The sequence below is a fragment of the Phalacrocorax carbo genome, chromosome 6 (assembly GCF_963921805.1).
Source record: "Phalacrocorax carbo chromosome 6, bPhaCar2.1, whole genome shotgun sequence".
NCBI classification, from domain to species: domain Eukaryota; kingdom Metazoa; phylum Chordata; class Aves; order Suliformes; family Phalacrocoracidae; genus Phalacrocorax; species Phalacrocorax carbo.
In genome coordinates this window covers 39130697-39146802 of record NC_087518.1, presented here as the reverse complement: position 1 = coordinate 39146802, position 16106 = coordinate 39130697, and the positions used below count along the sequence as shown (strand labels likewise).

The 16106-nt window shown below is 38.9% G+C and overlaps 2 protein-coding genes across 2 annotated transcripts in view; one reads left to right on the top strand and one right to left on the bottom strand.

The window, feature by feature from the left end:
* Window positions 1–338: 338 nt before the first annotated feature.
* On the top strand, window positions 339–14855 carry ACADM (acyl-CoA dehydrogenase medium chain). Its single transcript, XM_064454811.1, has 12 exons — window positions 339–554; window positions 2016–2115; window positions 2896–2993; window positions 3103–3172; window positions 6537–6637; window positions 6724–6804; window positions 7644–7774; window positions 8979–9087; window positions 9927–10067; window positions 10147–10242; window positions 10928–11176; window positions 14366–14855. Exons 1-12 carry the CDS (start codon window positions 354–356, stop codon window positions 14447–14449), a joined length of 1461 nt encoding a protein of 486 aa, XP_064310881.1. The 5' UTR covers window positions 339–353; the 3' UTR covers window positions 14450–14855.
* WDR47 (WD repeat domain 47) overlaps window positions 11903–16106 on the bottom strand; it is an 86244-nt gene continuing 82040 nt past the window's right edge. Inside the window, exon 16 of the transcript XR_010373416.1 lies at window positions 11903–11915. The gene's annotated coding sequence lies outside the window, so the exon portion shown is untranslated. The remainder of the gene's footprint in view (window positions 11916–16106) is intronic.

The following is a 16106-nucleotide window of genomic DNA, read 5'->3' as shown; positions in this document are numbered from 1 at the left end:
GACCGAAGTGCACCAGGGCTGGGGTTGAGCAGGGCCCACATGCTGGCCCCAGTCACGTCCCAGTTCCTGGGACACCTCCAAAACATGAGTTTATGATTCCCTGAGGGGCAAAAATACAGCAAAGCTGGTCTGTAACAGCAGGTGGTTGGATGCAGACCAGGAGACTCGGTATACAACAAGCGAACTGGCTAAGCCTTAGGCAAACCTTCTCTGCACGGCACCACGGCCGGCTGCGTGGGCTGCCCTGCTGGGGAAGGGTCAAAGACTGCCCCGTTTTGTGGAGCAGGGAGTAAGTGACATAAACAGTCCCGGGACCAGCCCCGCACGCAGGACCAGGGCGGCCCGTCGACGGGATGAGACCACCGCGGGCCCGGGCCCGAGCCCAGCCCCCGACCCAGGCCCAGCCCCCGGCCCTGTCGCAGCCCCGGGCCCAGGCCCAGCTCCCGGCCCCCCGTGAACGCTCGGCGGGGCGGGCGGTACCCGCCCCGCCCCCGCTGCCCGCCCCGCCCCCGGCTGGCAGCCCCGCCAAGATGGCTGCGCTGAGGGCCACTCGGGTGAGCGGCCGGGGCGGGGTGGGTCGGGACGGGCCGGGGCGCAGCGGGCGGCCAGGCGGGCGGCAGCCTGGGGGAGCGCTGCCGGGCGAGGGGCCGGCAGCCCCGGGGCCCCGGAGGGCGGGCGGCTTCCGCGGGGCGAGGCCGCGTCCCGCCGCCGTGACCGCCCGCCCCCGGCCGCGGCGGCGGCAGCCAGAAGGCCGCGGTGCTGCCCCGGGGGGCAAAGCCGTGCAGGGCTGAGCCCCGCTCGCTGCTCTGTTTGCCCCGTCTCCGCGTTATTGTCTGTGAGTTTATGGCCTGAACCTTCCGAGGGGCTGTTGTCACCAGCCTTTCTTCAGCTGAGCTGTTGCACAACCTTGGGGCTCTTTATGTGCCAGAGGTCACGCTGCGAAGTCTTTGGGTAAACCCTGTGGAGGTCTGGCACCTCCTGCTTCCCGCTTGGAGGGTGGAGGCGGCTCCAGAGCATCAGGGCTTACAGCTCAGGGTATTTTATACAATGCATTTCCTGAAGCGTACTTTTTTTTACTTTCTACATTTTCACATAAGAAATTCAAGAACAAACCTTTTCTTAGTGTTTGGGGTAATTTGCTTCCCCACAGTGTGATTTGGGTCTTTGTAGAAGTTTATCCAATTAAATATTTTTCACTTTGTTTCCAAACATATCAGCTATTCATAACCGTTGAAGGATGAAGGAGACTAAAACAACCTTTTAAAATCAAATTCAGACATGTTTTTGTACAGTACTAAGGCATCCTGAAAATAGTGGTAACAATAATATTTGTGGGCACTGAACTTAAAAAAGCAAAGAAAGCACAATGAAAAAGAATAAATTAATGATAAGTATTAAGAAGAAAAACTTCAGATAGTCTGCTGAGTTATATCCTATTTGGAGTTTAATAACAATAATCACAAAGTGTCCATGGCAGCAGCTTATTAAAAGAAAGCAGATGTGAGTCTGGGACATTATAAAAATATTCTGATATATATTGGTTACTAAGTAGGTTGTCTTTAAAGTCTTGCTAAATCTACATGTAGGTAAAACATTGGATAGAATATATTCACTAGTGGGCGAGAAAATCAGGTTTGATGACCACGTGTATAAATTAAGGAAATATATATTGCTATGTCTCTGTGAACATAAATTTTAATTATGCTTAATTATTTTTAAATAATTAGTTGCACAATACTTAAAAGTGGATATGGCAGTTCAGTCACGCTCAGTTGCTGTTAAAGCCTGGGATTCGTGGTACAGCTGTCATGTAAGTTCATGTGAGTGCTGCTTACACAGGAACAAAACTTAAGGTAACCAAGAATTCTTTTGTTGCTATAGTAACTGTATTCTACTTCATGTGATATTGTTTCTAAAGAGGGATTCTACATTTAAAGTTGTGCTGCAGTCAGGCTAGTAGCTATAGGACATTTAGGCTGTAAAGATCTTACACCTCATGTTCTGTTTCTCTTTAGCAAATGCTTCAAACCATCGCAGGGCATGGATGGAGATCACATTGTAGTAAAACTGCTCAAAACTTAAATATAGGCAAATCTGGAGCTGGCTTTAGCTTTGGTAAGTATTACAGTTTTTGCAAGAAATATAGCAATTAAGGGCACATTGCAGAGTTAAAAAAATAAAATCCTGTATCACAGTTCAACATTAATTAAAAATGAAGGTGTTTTTCTAAAGTTTTTTATTTAAAAAAAAATAATGTTTGAAAACCAAAATTACTTTCTTCCTCAGCTCAGATAACTCAGGAATATGTTTAGAGTTTATAAGATTTTCTTCTTCTTTTAACTCATGTCTGTCTTAAGCTTTTTTATTGCCAAAGTGTCTTAGCTTTGAATAATTATCTCACATTGCCACTTCCAATTTTAAAGTAACTAAATGTAGTTGTAGTTGAACTTGGTTATAAGGAAATGTTATAAAGAAATTCATCCTCATCTTTGCATATTATATGCATGAAGCAAATTTAGTGGGTCAGCAGCTAGATGTGTGGAACAGAATAGCCATCATCTTCAGACGACTTCTGCCTCCATTTAATTAGCACGGCATTCTTGTGTCTTTTGGTAATACATTTTATGTTACACAGTACTCTCTACTCTGTTTTCAATATTCTGTGGATAATTTTGTCAGAAGTAAGTAAGTGCATTATAGGTGTTGATGAGAGAATGATGGAGGTTTTTACCCAGGAGGAAGAGGAAGCCGAGCTTTTTTTGCTTCCTGGAGAGGCCCAGAAGTGGTGGTTTGGGTTGTTCTGGAAGGACACTCTTGTTTTCTCTTTTCTTATAGACTGATAACTGGCAAAATTAAAGATAACAGCGAATTTGTGACTTTTTTTTTTTAAAATAGAACTTACTGATGAACAGAAAGAGTTTCAAGCTACTGCTCATAAATTTGCTGTGGAGGAAATTATTCCTGTTGCTGCACAGTATGACAGAACTGGAGAGGTAAATCTACCATAGTGTAAGGAAAGAAATAGACTCTTATTTTAACCAGCATAAAATGTTAAATGTTGATTGTGATGAATCAGAAGGTGATTTTCCCTGTCTTTTTCAGTATCCTCTTCCGCTTATAAAACGGGCTTGGGAACTTGGTCTTATGAATTCACACATACCAGAAAGATGTGGTAAGTAAACATTCATTTTAATCTATAAAATGAAACAAAGAAAAGGCATTAGATGAGATTTATATGTGTTATTATGGATTCTGTATAAAATAAACAGTTGCATACTTGAATAATCTAAATTTAATCAGTAGGCAGGTTGACACATACAACTGTTACTAGGTGTGGATGTAATCAGGAGACAAATTAGACAGATTATGATTTAGTAATTTATGACCAGATTTTCCTACCGTGATTACAACTGCCTAATGTTCCCCTGGTGCACTGTGTCAGCTGATTAGGCAGAGAAATTAGAAGGTCATATTTTGTTCTAGTCTCTAGCACAGGCTGGAGCAATTTAAGAGTTTATTCCAGAAGGACAGTTTTTCAGTTTAGGTTAGGTGCAGTGCAGCAGTGCTTTGCCAGTGTTTAGGTATATGAGTAACCATAGGAAAAAAATGTTAAATTATTTTCTTTTTTGCATTTATATTACCTGAAAAAGAAGTTAGGGGGGTGTCCACAGCAGACCCTTTTTTTGGAAGACTAATCAGAAGGTTTAACTTGTATCCAAAAAATTAATAAATGAGGTTAAGGAACAAAGAAACAAAAGGAGCAATTGTGAGGACCAGATTTATTCAGCCACAAATTCTAGAGAAACTAAAGGCTGAAATAGCTGGACTACTGCAGTACATAATCACTTGGCTATTAAATGAAAAATTGCAAGTGGCAAATTGGACACGATTCCTTTAAAAGGTCTCCAAGGGACAGCTGGGAAAATACATACTAGTAAGCCTGACATATCATGTAAATTAAGAGCAAGTAACATGAAGTACAGAAATAGTGGGCACGGATAAACGTAATATGCTAGAGAAGGGTTTTTGTGAAAGGAAGTCGTGCCTCCTAAAATCACTGGAGTTCTCAGAAGTAGCTACTAAGTGTGTGAACAAGGGATGCCTGGTTGATACAGAATGCGTGAACTTCCGATATGAGTTTGTCGCAAATAAAGGTTTGTGGATATGGCCGACTATGCCAGATTATCATGAATACAACCTCGTGTATCCTGCAGACTATATCAAATTGTCAGGAATATGATTTGTTACACAACTTTGGTTAGCAATTTAAGATTTATTAATATTTTTGAGATAAATCACAGTATTAGGTTGTATAATTCTTAACAGCATCAGCCAATTTAAAACAGCAATTTGATGGAATTTTTTACAATCAACGTAGCGACTTAGTTAAAGATTTGAGAATGGCAAGGTTCACTCTATTGCTTACGTGAAAGAAGTGCACAAAAGAAAGTTGAGGTATACTTGAGTCAGAATGATTCAGAGGGATTGTGGATGCAGGGTAAATGGAGGACCCTCCCATAGAGTCACGAGGTTCAGAAGAGACCCCCTTGCATTCTGTACTCCTTTCAGAGAGAAGTCTAGCTGTGGCTAGGTCCAATCTTAGTCTCAGACTTGGTCAATGGTTTATGTGAATAGGGATTATATATATATAGTCAAACTGCACACATACATACACACCCCCCAAGGTTAACCTGTGAATAAAATTTCCCTTTTCATAAGTTTCGTAAATTATTCACTTTTGTGTGCTGGCATTCATCAGCGCACGGCTGGTGAACCTTGTGAAATCAGGCCTTTGAGTCCTCATGAAATTGTCAGCAGACAACCCTTCAATCCTCATGAAACCTACCCTGAGAGGTGTCCCAGCCCAGGGGGAGATACAGGTTCACATGGCCCACTGCGGTCGTGGTGAGTGCAAAGGGTCTCCCTCTTGGATCGCTATTTACAGGATTGAAATGATTGACTTTTGTCAACATTCTACATTCTGGCCACAATTCTGGCACTCAGGTCAGGGAGCAGATGGCCCGGGTGTGGACAGAAATTGCCTGGTGCCCAAGCCGTTATGACCAAGATAACAACACAATAGAGCTCCTCGTGGGATCTCAGAATGGCCCGGGGGGAGGGGGCTGAAACACCACAGAGTTTCAAAAATCATCAGGTTTCAGAGTGGAAAAATTGGCAGCACAGCCTTGCTGGGTTTTGTGCTATTTGGAATACCTATAAATAAACTGGAAAAGGGGTTCAATACTGAGGTGACAGAGTTTACTGTTAATACTAAGTTATTCAGTGTAGCAAAGATGAGGCTGATACAAAGAGCTGCAGGAGAAGGTCATGAAACTGAATGACTCTTAAAATGACAAATGCAATTCAAAGAAGAAAAACTGATGCACATGTGAAGGGAAAGAAGCAATCCGAACTTAACAGAGAAACGGTAACTGCTGAACTAGTTACCGCCTCTCAAAGAAGACCTTTTTGGGTTCATAATATATAGTTCTGTGAACATCAGCATAATGCTCAGAAGTGGTCAGAACCATAAAATTTAAGGTCAGAAGAGACCTTTAAGGGAATGAAGAAAAAAGCAGAAGGCATAATTATGTTGCTGCCTGAATCCAAATTGCACTTTCCTCTTCAATTCATTATGTAGTCAGATTCTTCCATCTCCGAAGAGTATTGTGGAAATGGAAAAGGTTCCTAAAAGGTTGACAAAGATTATAAAAGATGTATTTTCTGTGTGACATGGAGATTCTGTATGAGGAATTACTAAAATGTCAGTGTCATGGAGAGTGTGAAAAGGGATTGATAGTTCACTGTCCCTTTCAATAAAACTAGAAGGCATCAAATTAAATCAGCAGATGGCAGGTTTGAAATAAATGAAAGGAGATGGTTCCACACTCAGTGTGTAGTTAATTTGTGAAACTCATTGGCCCTGGATGATATTGATACTAAAGTTTTACATAGGTTTAAAAAGAGACGGGGCAAATTAACATAAAAAATGTCTGTCAAGGGTTAGCATGACAGAGATACCAAATAGAGGTATCTCTTTGGCTGAGGAAGTCACCTGAAGGCTGGGGAAAATATTTTTGGGGAAGTATAGTGTATTGTTACTGTATTCATATGTACTTCCTGAAGTGTTTGCTTCTGTCAAAAACAGGTTACTGAGTTGGTTGTCTGACTAATATGGACACTTTTCCCGCACCCCCACAAGTGCTGTGGTAGCTCAAGAGCACTTTCTCTGCTGCCTAAGAACTCTTAACTCTCAAATGTAAAGGAGTCAAAAAATTCAAGTGGTGCATTCTTGTCACTTCGTGCAACTTGTCACTCATCAATCACACAATAACCCTGGAACTGTGATATGTAATTTTCAAATCACCTGTTACCCTTCTGACAAAACTTTATTTAAAAAGCTTGCATGAGAATGTCTAATCAAACATGGTACACAATCAAATGTATGTGGGGGAATAAGTTTTTGTTAATTTGTGTAAATCAGTAATATGTTACAATTTAAACCCATTTTAGTAAATGAAATATTTCAACTGTAGGTGGTCTTGGCCTTGGCAGTTTTGAAGCATGCCTTATTACAGAAGAGTTGGCTTATGGATGTACAGGGGTTCAAACTGCCATTGAAGCAAATTCCTTAGGGGTAAGTTCTGCTTTTTCTTATGTCCCTTAAACTAGAACCTGTGCGCTTTAAAAAGATGGATTAATGGCCTAAATATGTTCTTTCAGCAAATGCCAGTAATCATTGCAGGAAATGAGCATCAGCAGAAAAAATACTTAGGAAGAATGACAGAGCAACCACTGATGTGTGTAAGTATAACTGCTACATTGTAGAATGTTGCTAAAGCATATAAATCAGTATTACTCCTTTTTCTTTTCCTTTGCTTTTTTTTTTCCAGGAAACACTGACATATACTCACAACTTAGCCCATTTTGGTTTGTAAATAAACAGTGGCATTTACTGAAAGTCAGGGAATAGCTAATGAGATACATGCAATAAGCAGACAGAATATATTACTGGGAAAATCATCCCCATCCTAAGTCACTTACTAAAAATACCTTTATTTCCCTTTCAAGAGGGGGTGTAGGCATTTAAGAAAAGTACAAGGTTTGTATAAGGAGAAACTCAGCTTGGATGGGTATTAAACTCTATTTGTGATCTTAAATATCATGTAAGCAGTACTTGTAGCATAGAAAGAAGTAAAGATTCATGTGCAATGCATTAAAATCTGAACAACTGAGCCCCATAAAATGAAGGACGCAGTAAACATGTTATTCAGTGCCCTTATTTTCAGATTTTAAAGATCCTCAGCTTTCACATTAGAGTTTGTGAAGCCTGAGGAAGTAATGACCTAAGGGTTGCAGAACATTCTGTTGGATTAAAAGACAATTTTATGTTTTATTACAGATTTACAAAGAAGTTTAAGCCATATATGTTTGGATTCTTGCTCAGACAGCTGTTGTGGGGTTTTTTGGGTTGGATTGTTTTGCTGTGGTTTTTTGTTCGTTTGTTTAATGTTGTGGGGTTTACCATGCAGTTCACTTAAACGTTTTACAGATCAGGTTGATGCACATAGTCTGCATTAATTTGGCACTGCCTAAAACCAGGACTTCTATTCTTCAAGATTTTGCATTTTATTTTCTTTCAGGCTTACTGTGTAACAGAGCCTGGAGCAGGCTCTGATGTGGCTGGCATAAAAACAAAGGCTGAGAAGAAAGGAGATGAATATGTTATTAACGGTCAGAAGATGTGGATCACAAACGGTGGGAAAGCAAACTGGTGTGTTAACTGTTAACTCATGTTGTATTTTTCTGTTGTAATGTTGTATAGTGGCGTCCCCCCTCTGCCCCTGGAGTTAAATTTTTTAAAGATCTTTTATAAACCTGAATGTTCGTTGTGTTTCAACACACTACACTTTAATCTCTGACAAGTTTATCGGGAGAGGATATAAGAATGCAGTCTCAGTGCCGTGCAAAGGCTAAAAAGGAAAATGAGCAATGACATGACAGCTCCTCGCTCAAGAGGGCCTCTCTAATCTTGCTGCTATCAAACAAAATTAATTCTGCTTTTTCTTCAGGGTAGGGCAGCAACAGTATGATTTAACTTGCAAACTACTCGAGGCTCACACTACCAGCTACCTTGCTTTGTAGTTGTGGTGATAGAGATCAGTTCCTTCTGATTCTGCTAGAAACACCTCTCGCTTCTAGTGAAGCTAGAAACACTGTTGGATTGTGGTGATACATTTTATTTTCTGAAGGGAAGATGTTTTCCAGCTGCCAAAGAATTGAGATATTGCTGTGGTGTCTATGGAGAGTGCTTTACAATATAAACTTCTTTCATCATATCTCACATTGTGTTGTGATTCGCAACACGAATTCTTCTTAATTCAAGTGGAAAAACTTCATACATTTATCCAAAAGCTGAATTTTCTAGTTATTTATTTCCTTGTTCAAGGCAGATCCATCAAAGACAATCTACCAGATATCTTTTGACATTACTGAACACTATAAATGTAATTTACAGTTGTTCAATTTCTAAGAGAAATACTTATTTACAACTTGCACTTAGAAGAATATAATTAACATCTTTGAAATCAGGAGATAACATTACATTTTGCCTGCAAGAATGTACTTCCTAAGAATTAAATTTTATGTACGTGCTGTGAATAGGTTTCTTTTGTACTATTCATGAAGCTGATAATATCATAAAGACTTACAATAGATGGAAAAGGTGGAGAATCTTTGCACGTTGATCTGCAGTTATTTTATTAAATTTTATGAAATCCTGAATCTTTGAAACTTCCTCTCTCCCGTTCCCTCTCAGTTTATTTTTGGGAGGGTCAAGAAGAAAGGGTTGTTAACTTACAGATAGAATTTATTACATGGTATAAGTGGACAGGAAAACATTTAAAACGTTAGCTAAAAAAGGATCTGGTTGTTAATTGCGAGGATAAACTGCATCCCTTTTCTTTGTTTTACACTAGGTATTTTTTGCTAGCTCGTACTGATCCAGATCCAAAAGCTCCTGCAAGCAAAGCCTTTACTGGATTCATTGTGGAAGCAGATAGCCCTGGAATACAAATTGGAAGAAAGGTGAAGACTGTATTTCTTATTTGACAAGCCATTGTTCAATTCTAAACCAATAATGAAACAAATTACAATTAAATAAAGACGACTGTTATGCAACTGAACATTTCCATATGCTTACGTACAATGATCTTTTCATTTCCACAACATACAGAAACTATTCATAAGACATACTTAATTATAATTTTATTAATTCAGATAAGGACTTATTTGGAATGGTCTAAAGTAAGATGACTTTGAACAGCTCTAAAAGAATCTTGGAGAACTATTTTATTGACAAGTGCCAGTAAGTGAGAAGCAGTATACTTTGAAAGGGTAAGAAGCAAGTCGGTCAATTTTAACCATAAACATTGAGCTTTAATTTTAGCTACTTCTGGTTGAGGAAGAGGCCTTGGAGACACTGGTGCTAGTTCTCTCTTTATTAAAAAAAAAAAAAAAGGGTACTATTTTCAGTAGTAGGTAGAACTGGATATCAAACATTAGGAAAAGAATCCAAAAACTTGAAAAGCTAATTTATTTATTTACTTGTAGTACACCTTCACTGCCTGCATATTAGATTCTTTACTTTTTCCACTCCCATCTCAAAGGATATAGTTGAACTGGAGAAAGACAAGACTGATTACAGACTGATTTCATGTAAGGAAAAAGTAAACTGCCAAGCTTAGACAAATTAAGGGCATGCTGGTCTGCAAGTGCAAAACTAGTATTTGTCATGTATAGGGTCTTTTTTGGATGAATAATTTTTTGGGGAAAAAGCACACCTTATGCTTTGAGTAAACTAAAGAATGAAAACGTACCTTTGAATAATCCAATTTAGCTGCACCTCTGTCAATCTCCCTTTTCAGGAAATGAATATGGGTCAACGCTGCTCAGATACAAGAGGTATTGTCTTTGAAGATGTGAGAGTCCCAAAAGAAAATGTATTAATAGCTGAGGGAGCTGGCTTTAAAATCGCAATGGGAGCTTTTGATAAGACCAGACCACCCGTAAGTATCACTAAGAACTTATTTATGAAATATAGTAGGGATTTCTGATTTTTTTTATTCTGTGCTGTACTCAATGCAGGTAGCAGCTGGTGCTGTTGGATTAGCAAAAAGAGCACTTGAGGAAGCTACTAAATATGCTCTGGAAAGAAAAACCTTTGGGAAAGCAATTGTTGAAGTAAGTGGGGGGAAAGGGGGGTGAGAGAGAGACTATAAATAAAAGCTGTGTTTTCATACCAGATGTACTACTACTGATCTTTAAAGGTTATTCCTTGATTTTTTTAGTTCCTTAATTTTTGTATCTCTGCCATTTATGGGTTTCCAAGTATATGGGTCAGCACCATTTAAATAAACTTAGCTATGTGGTAACTTCAGGAATTTTTCTGTAATTTACCAATGATAATAGAAAGAAAACTCTGCCCAGAAACCTGAATCTTATGTACTATCAGGACACACTTAAGTTCTTCAGTGCTAATAAACAGAAATTTTCAGGAAAGGAAAAAACCACTGAGGTATGTGAAACGACACACAGTATTATTACTAACAGAATACATTACCAATCACACTGCTTACCAGTTTTAAAGAAATAGGAATCAACAGCAAGGTAAATACCAATCTCATAAATAGCAAAGAACAACTTCATAACTCAGTAGTTAATCCCTATGACTAAATGGATTTGAGAATTAAAAACTTAAAAGTCTAATTCAACGTATGAGAGCCTGATCCATATTCTGTAGAACTCCTCCAGTACAATTTACTGAGTTTGTTGAAGAGATCGCTTTACTAAGAAGATTATATTTTTCTTGGATATCATAGAATTTTAAGTGGACAGTGTTAACCTAGTTTTATTTCTTCATTCATAGCACCAAGCAGTGTCTTTCTTGCTTGCTGAAATGGCAATGAAAGTGGAACTTGCTCGGATGGCTTACCAAAGAGCCGCATGGGAAGTTGATGCTGGTCGCAGGAATACCTACTATGCTTCCATTGCAAAGGCTTTTGCTGGTGACATTGCAAACCAAGTAGCTACTGATGCAGTACAGATTTTTGGAGGAAATGGATTTAATACTGAATATCCTGTAGAAAAACTAATGAGAGATGCTAAAATCTACCAGGTAAGTAAAAGAGAGAATGTGATCTTTATAGTAATGCATAAATTTTATATAAAATAAACTAATGCTGTTTATTTCAAATCATGATGCACATATATTAAAAAAAAAAGTTTTTAGAATGAACGCAATAATCCTTCAATTTAAAGAAAGAGTCATTCAAATCAGGCAAATTCTTGCATAGAAAAGGCATTGTACTGGACCAAGAAGTCAACCACATAAGAGAAATAAATTATCTTTTTTTGTTTGTTTTTTTTTTTACCAACGTGGTAACTTGGAATTCTTGGACTCTTAATTCTGAAGCTTTTGAACTCTTAGATTTCCAAAACACCATAGAAAAAACTGATCAAAATACCAATGCTTGCTTTGGTATTATGTAAGTAGAGATAGTTTATGTATAATGTTGTTCTTGAAAACCTCTGACCCTTCTGTATGTATCCTGGACTGGTGCCTGCCTATAGCTTAGTTTTCCTCTCAGCCTGAACACTAACACAGCTGCTTTACCTTTTTCCTCATAAGTTGCGGGGGTTTTTTATTTCGTTGGGTGCTGGGTTTTGGTTTTTTCCTTTCTGTTTCCAGCCTCTTCAGCATTTGTTGCTGTGCTGTAAAGCTTCTGTTTGAAACTTTGGTATCATAGGCTGGGTAGAATACTTTGGGTGAGATAGCAGCAGCAGAGAGTATCATGGAATGATTATCTTCCATGTGGTGCATTAACAGAAGTGTGACACAGCTTGGAGTAATTAGCCTTTTTTTTTAAACAACAAAACCCGCCCATATTTAGCCCATACTTTCCTGTAATCCCACTTTTTTTCTGCAGTGTTACTGCCCAGAAATTATTCCATGTCATGTCATAATTCTTCTATTAGTATATACTATGCTACAGTTCTTTATTCAGCAAGAATAGTTTAATTGTGTTCAGCAAAACCAGTTACCTCTTCACCTCTTTATGACATTAATAGTGACTAGCTAAAACATATCAAAATAGATGATACCAAGAAAAACATGAGGACCATGACCTGTAATGTTAGTTAGCTGTAACAGCTGTCATTCTTAAAATTCTAGGTAGTTAGTATTTCTTACAGCTGACTTTCAAATGAAAACTGTTCTCACTAGCCAATAATTTATTTTTCTTTATTTAAGGAATGATAACCACTATTTTTGAATCTAAAGGTTCTTAGAACTAATTGCACCCCGTGAGTGAGGAAATGAATGATTAATTGAACTTTATTATGATTGGGCTTTTTTCTTGTCAGGTTGCATGCTTTTCTAGAGAGAGATGGTGTGAGGGTTAGAACTTTATTTGAAAGCTTAGATTGATTTTACAGGATCCCAGTTATTTAGAATTTCCATTACACTGATCCATCACAAATGCATGGCTACATAGACTTTTTTTTTTTTATAATTGTTTAGATTAATCAGATTTAGTATTAAATTTTTGGTGTTTTTCTGTTGCACTTCATCCCCAAAAGAATTCAGGAAGGGCTTTTGTTTTTACAACTATTTTGTCCATGTCTCTTGATTATACCTTGCACTTCACTGTGCTTTATTGTATTGCTGCCCAGTTCCAGATGGTATGTGCTTTTGGCCATATGTTTCATGTACAAAAATTTGGTTTTCCAACTTCTGTTTCATATATTTGATCTTTTTCAGTATCACACAATTCTAATACTGTGTTTACTGGTAACATTTTTACATGTCCTTACTCTGCTCTAGATTTGTCTGGCTACAAATCTAGGCTACTCTGGTAAAGACTCTAAATTAGTTTCCTTTCTCAGATTTGGAAAACTTCCCTTCTCTAATTATCAGTGATTCTTAAAACTGTTTCCATTGGCTTACCAAACAAAATCTTTTTTGTAATTACTTAAGAAGATCACGAGTTTTGATGTCTTTACACTTGAGTTCCATGGCTGTCTTCATCAGCAAGTAATTTCGTGCAATGGGAGCAGACGACTAGATTGCAGGAATAGCTGCTGAGGCCCCTACAACTCAATGATAAGACATTTGGGCACACTGCGTTCAGAGCAAGCCCGTCTGGTCCCTTGGACTGTACGTCACCGATATGCATGTAATTGTAAGGGTCGCGTTGTAGGCTTGGACCGTTATGTTGACACTAGGGATTGGTGGGTATTTGGTATATAGAGAAAGCAGAGCTTCCATTTCAGTTTGCTCCAAAAGGCACCTAGTATTCACAAAGCACAATCTGTTCCATGAACTGGATCAACATGGGGTAAGCAGCAGCAGTCAGAAGACTCCCTTTGTGAATGAACAATTTCTTCTGCACTAAAAAACTAAAGTTGAACACAGGTTATAGCATCTTTATTTTCAAAAAGCTTTGTCAGTTTCTTGGGAATATTATTCCTGGAAGTGAATGAGAAAGTGAATTTGCATGAATTTGAGCAATTTGCTAAACCAAGTTCTGGCAGAACTGGGAGCTGAAACACTTAAACCCCTAAACTATGTTGCCTCATTATGCATTACAATCAAATCACTGTAATCAAATTTTGATTTAATGTAATCAATTTGAAATGAAAATAATCATATAAATTGTATTACATTGCAGTATACCTGCAGAGCATACAGCCTCCTTCGGCATTACAGCTTCATATATGCTTTGTTGCCGATCTTTGACTTTGCTGCCAGCAAACAAATAGAACAGAGGGATGATACAGACTGTTTCTAGAAGAAAATGCAGGAATAAATTATTTAAAACCAAACCAAAACAAACCCCCAAACAAAACTGTATGGGAGAGTTAACAAGAAGCAATGGAAATAAATGGATCAAAGAGAACATTTGGTATGACCTTGAAAGGCTAATAAAAAAAACCCAACACTTTAAGCAAAAGTCACCTCCTCCCTCCACCTATTGTTTTAAGTCCTACTTTGTAAAACCTAAATTATGTATTTTTTTCCTCAGATAAGAAATTTTCCTCATCCTTCTTTACCGACCATGACTGTTTATTTTCATGAGAACCTTACTGAATTTAGATAAGAGGACCTGAGAGAACAAGACTGTCTCTCTCGTGTGTGTGATTTATTCCACTATAGTCACTCTGTCACACTGGAATTTTCTGTTTTCTCTGTCTTCCTGCACATCCTAATCCACACTGGATTAGTGCCATGAAGGTTTTAAAATGTAGTTCTGTTAAAACCTTTTTAAAAATGATCAGCTAACATTATTACAATTCTTCTTTTCAGATTTATGAGGGAACTGCTCAGATTCAAAGGATGATCATAGCTCGTGAACATGTTGGCAAATTTAAGGCTCAAGGAAATATATGAAGTGTGTCTGGTGCTGCTGTAGTGTCTGTGTTTTCATGGAAGAGGATTTTGGTGCATTTCTCCAATAGCATTAAAAAGGGATGGAAGAAAAAAAGAAAAACAACTTTCCTTCAGAATCTTTTTTTTCTGTACATTATTAAGGACTACTTCTATTCTCCCTGTCCAGTCAGTCACTTCAATCCTGACGGACAAAGCTGGTATTTTATAAACATTCTGAATTCCAAAGTGATCGGTTGTTGAAATACAAAATGGGCAAGAAATGAGAACCTTACAATGCAATGTTTTCTCACTATACAGTTAGATGACCAGAATGTTATTTCTGAGAGTAATTGCTGCATTTTAAGAGAAGTATGCTTGGTTTTTATTAATTTTGCTTGTCACATAACTTAAATTGTATTTTGGCTAAGTTGTCCAGTGTCTGAAATATGTTAATAGCTGTACTTCAGTTCCTACCACGTTACTGCCCACAGCAGCTGAATACCCTTTCCAGTCCAGCAGAATGAAGGCCTGCATTGCTATTGTCTGCATGTGTAATGGCTCTGAGGATTTAGATACCATCTGTTCTGGTTTAACCCCAGGCAGCAACTAAGCCCCACCCAGCCGCTCGCTCACTCCCCTCACAGTGGGATGGGGGAGAGAATCAGAAGGGTCAAAGTGCAAAAACTCATGGGTGAGATAAAGACAGTTTAACAGGTAAAGCACAGATGTGCATGCGAACAAAGCAAAACAAGGAATTCATTCACTCTACTACCCATCGGCGGGCAGGTGTTCAGCCCTCCCCGGGAAAGCAGGGCTCCATCGCGTGTAATGGTTGCTTGGGAAGACAAACACCATCGCTCTGAATGTTCCCCCCCTTCCTCCTTCTTCCCCCACCTCTATATGCTGAGTATGACATGCTATGGTATGGAATGTCCCTTTGGTCAGTTGGGGTCAGCTGTCCCAGCTCTGTCCCCGCCAGCCTCTTGTGTACCCCCAGCCTGCTCACTGGTGCGGTGGGGTGAGAGGCAGAAAAGGCCTTGACTCCATGTAATCACGGCTCAGCAATAATGAAACATCCCTGGGCTATCAGTGGTTTTCAGCACAAATCCGAAACATAGCCCCATACTAGCTACCGCGAAGAAAATTTACTGTATTCCAGCCAAAACCAGGACACTATCCAATAGTAACAATATCAGCTTGAAAGAATGTGGCCTTTTGCACTGTTACACCCACTTAAGCAAGTAAATGTTCAATGAGAATGATTCACTTGAAGAGAAAGTGAGTAGCTTTTCCTTAAGAATTATTTAGATTATGTTTATTTCAAATCCAGTATATTTAAACCTATTATTCCTTTCCATTTATGTATATACTTAACTATGTTTGCAGCAAGAACAGCTGAGAAGGAGTTTTGAGATTTTTTTTTTTCAACCTTGGATAGACCATTCTTGACAGTGCTGGCAGAATGGATGGTCCCTGGATTTCTTGTACAAATTACCCGGCACTGGTGAGGCTGTACCAGCAGTACTGTGTCCAGTTCTAGGCTCCTCAGTACAAGAAATACAGGGACTTAACTGGAGGGAGTCCAGCACAGGGCCACAAAGATGATTAAGGGACTGGAGCATCTGTTGCGTGAGGAGAGGCTGAGACTCTAGCCTGGACAAGAGAAGGCTCGGGATAA

Excerpts from the sequence above, each read along its gene's own strand:
- ACADM (XM_064454811.1), top strand. The coding sequence starts at position 354 with ATGAGACCACCGCGGGCCCGGGCCCGAGCCCAGCCCCCGACCCAGGCC. Across the intron at positions 2,994-3,102 it reads AGTATGACAGAACTGGAGAG|TATCCTCTTCCGCTTATAAA; the intron begins GTAAATCTACCA and ends TGTCTTTTTCAG. Across the intron at positions 6,638-6,723 it reads TTGAAGCAAATTCCTTAGGG|CAAATGCCAGTAATCATTGC; the intron begins GTAAGTTCTGCT and ends ATGTTCTTTCAG.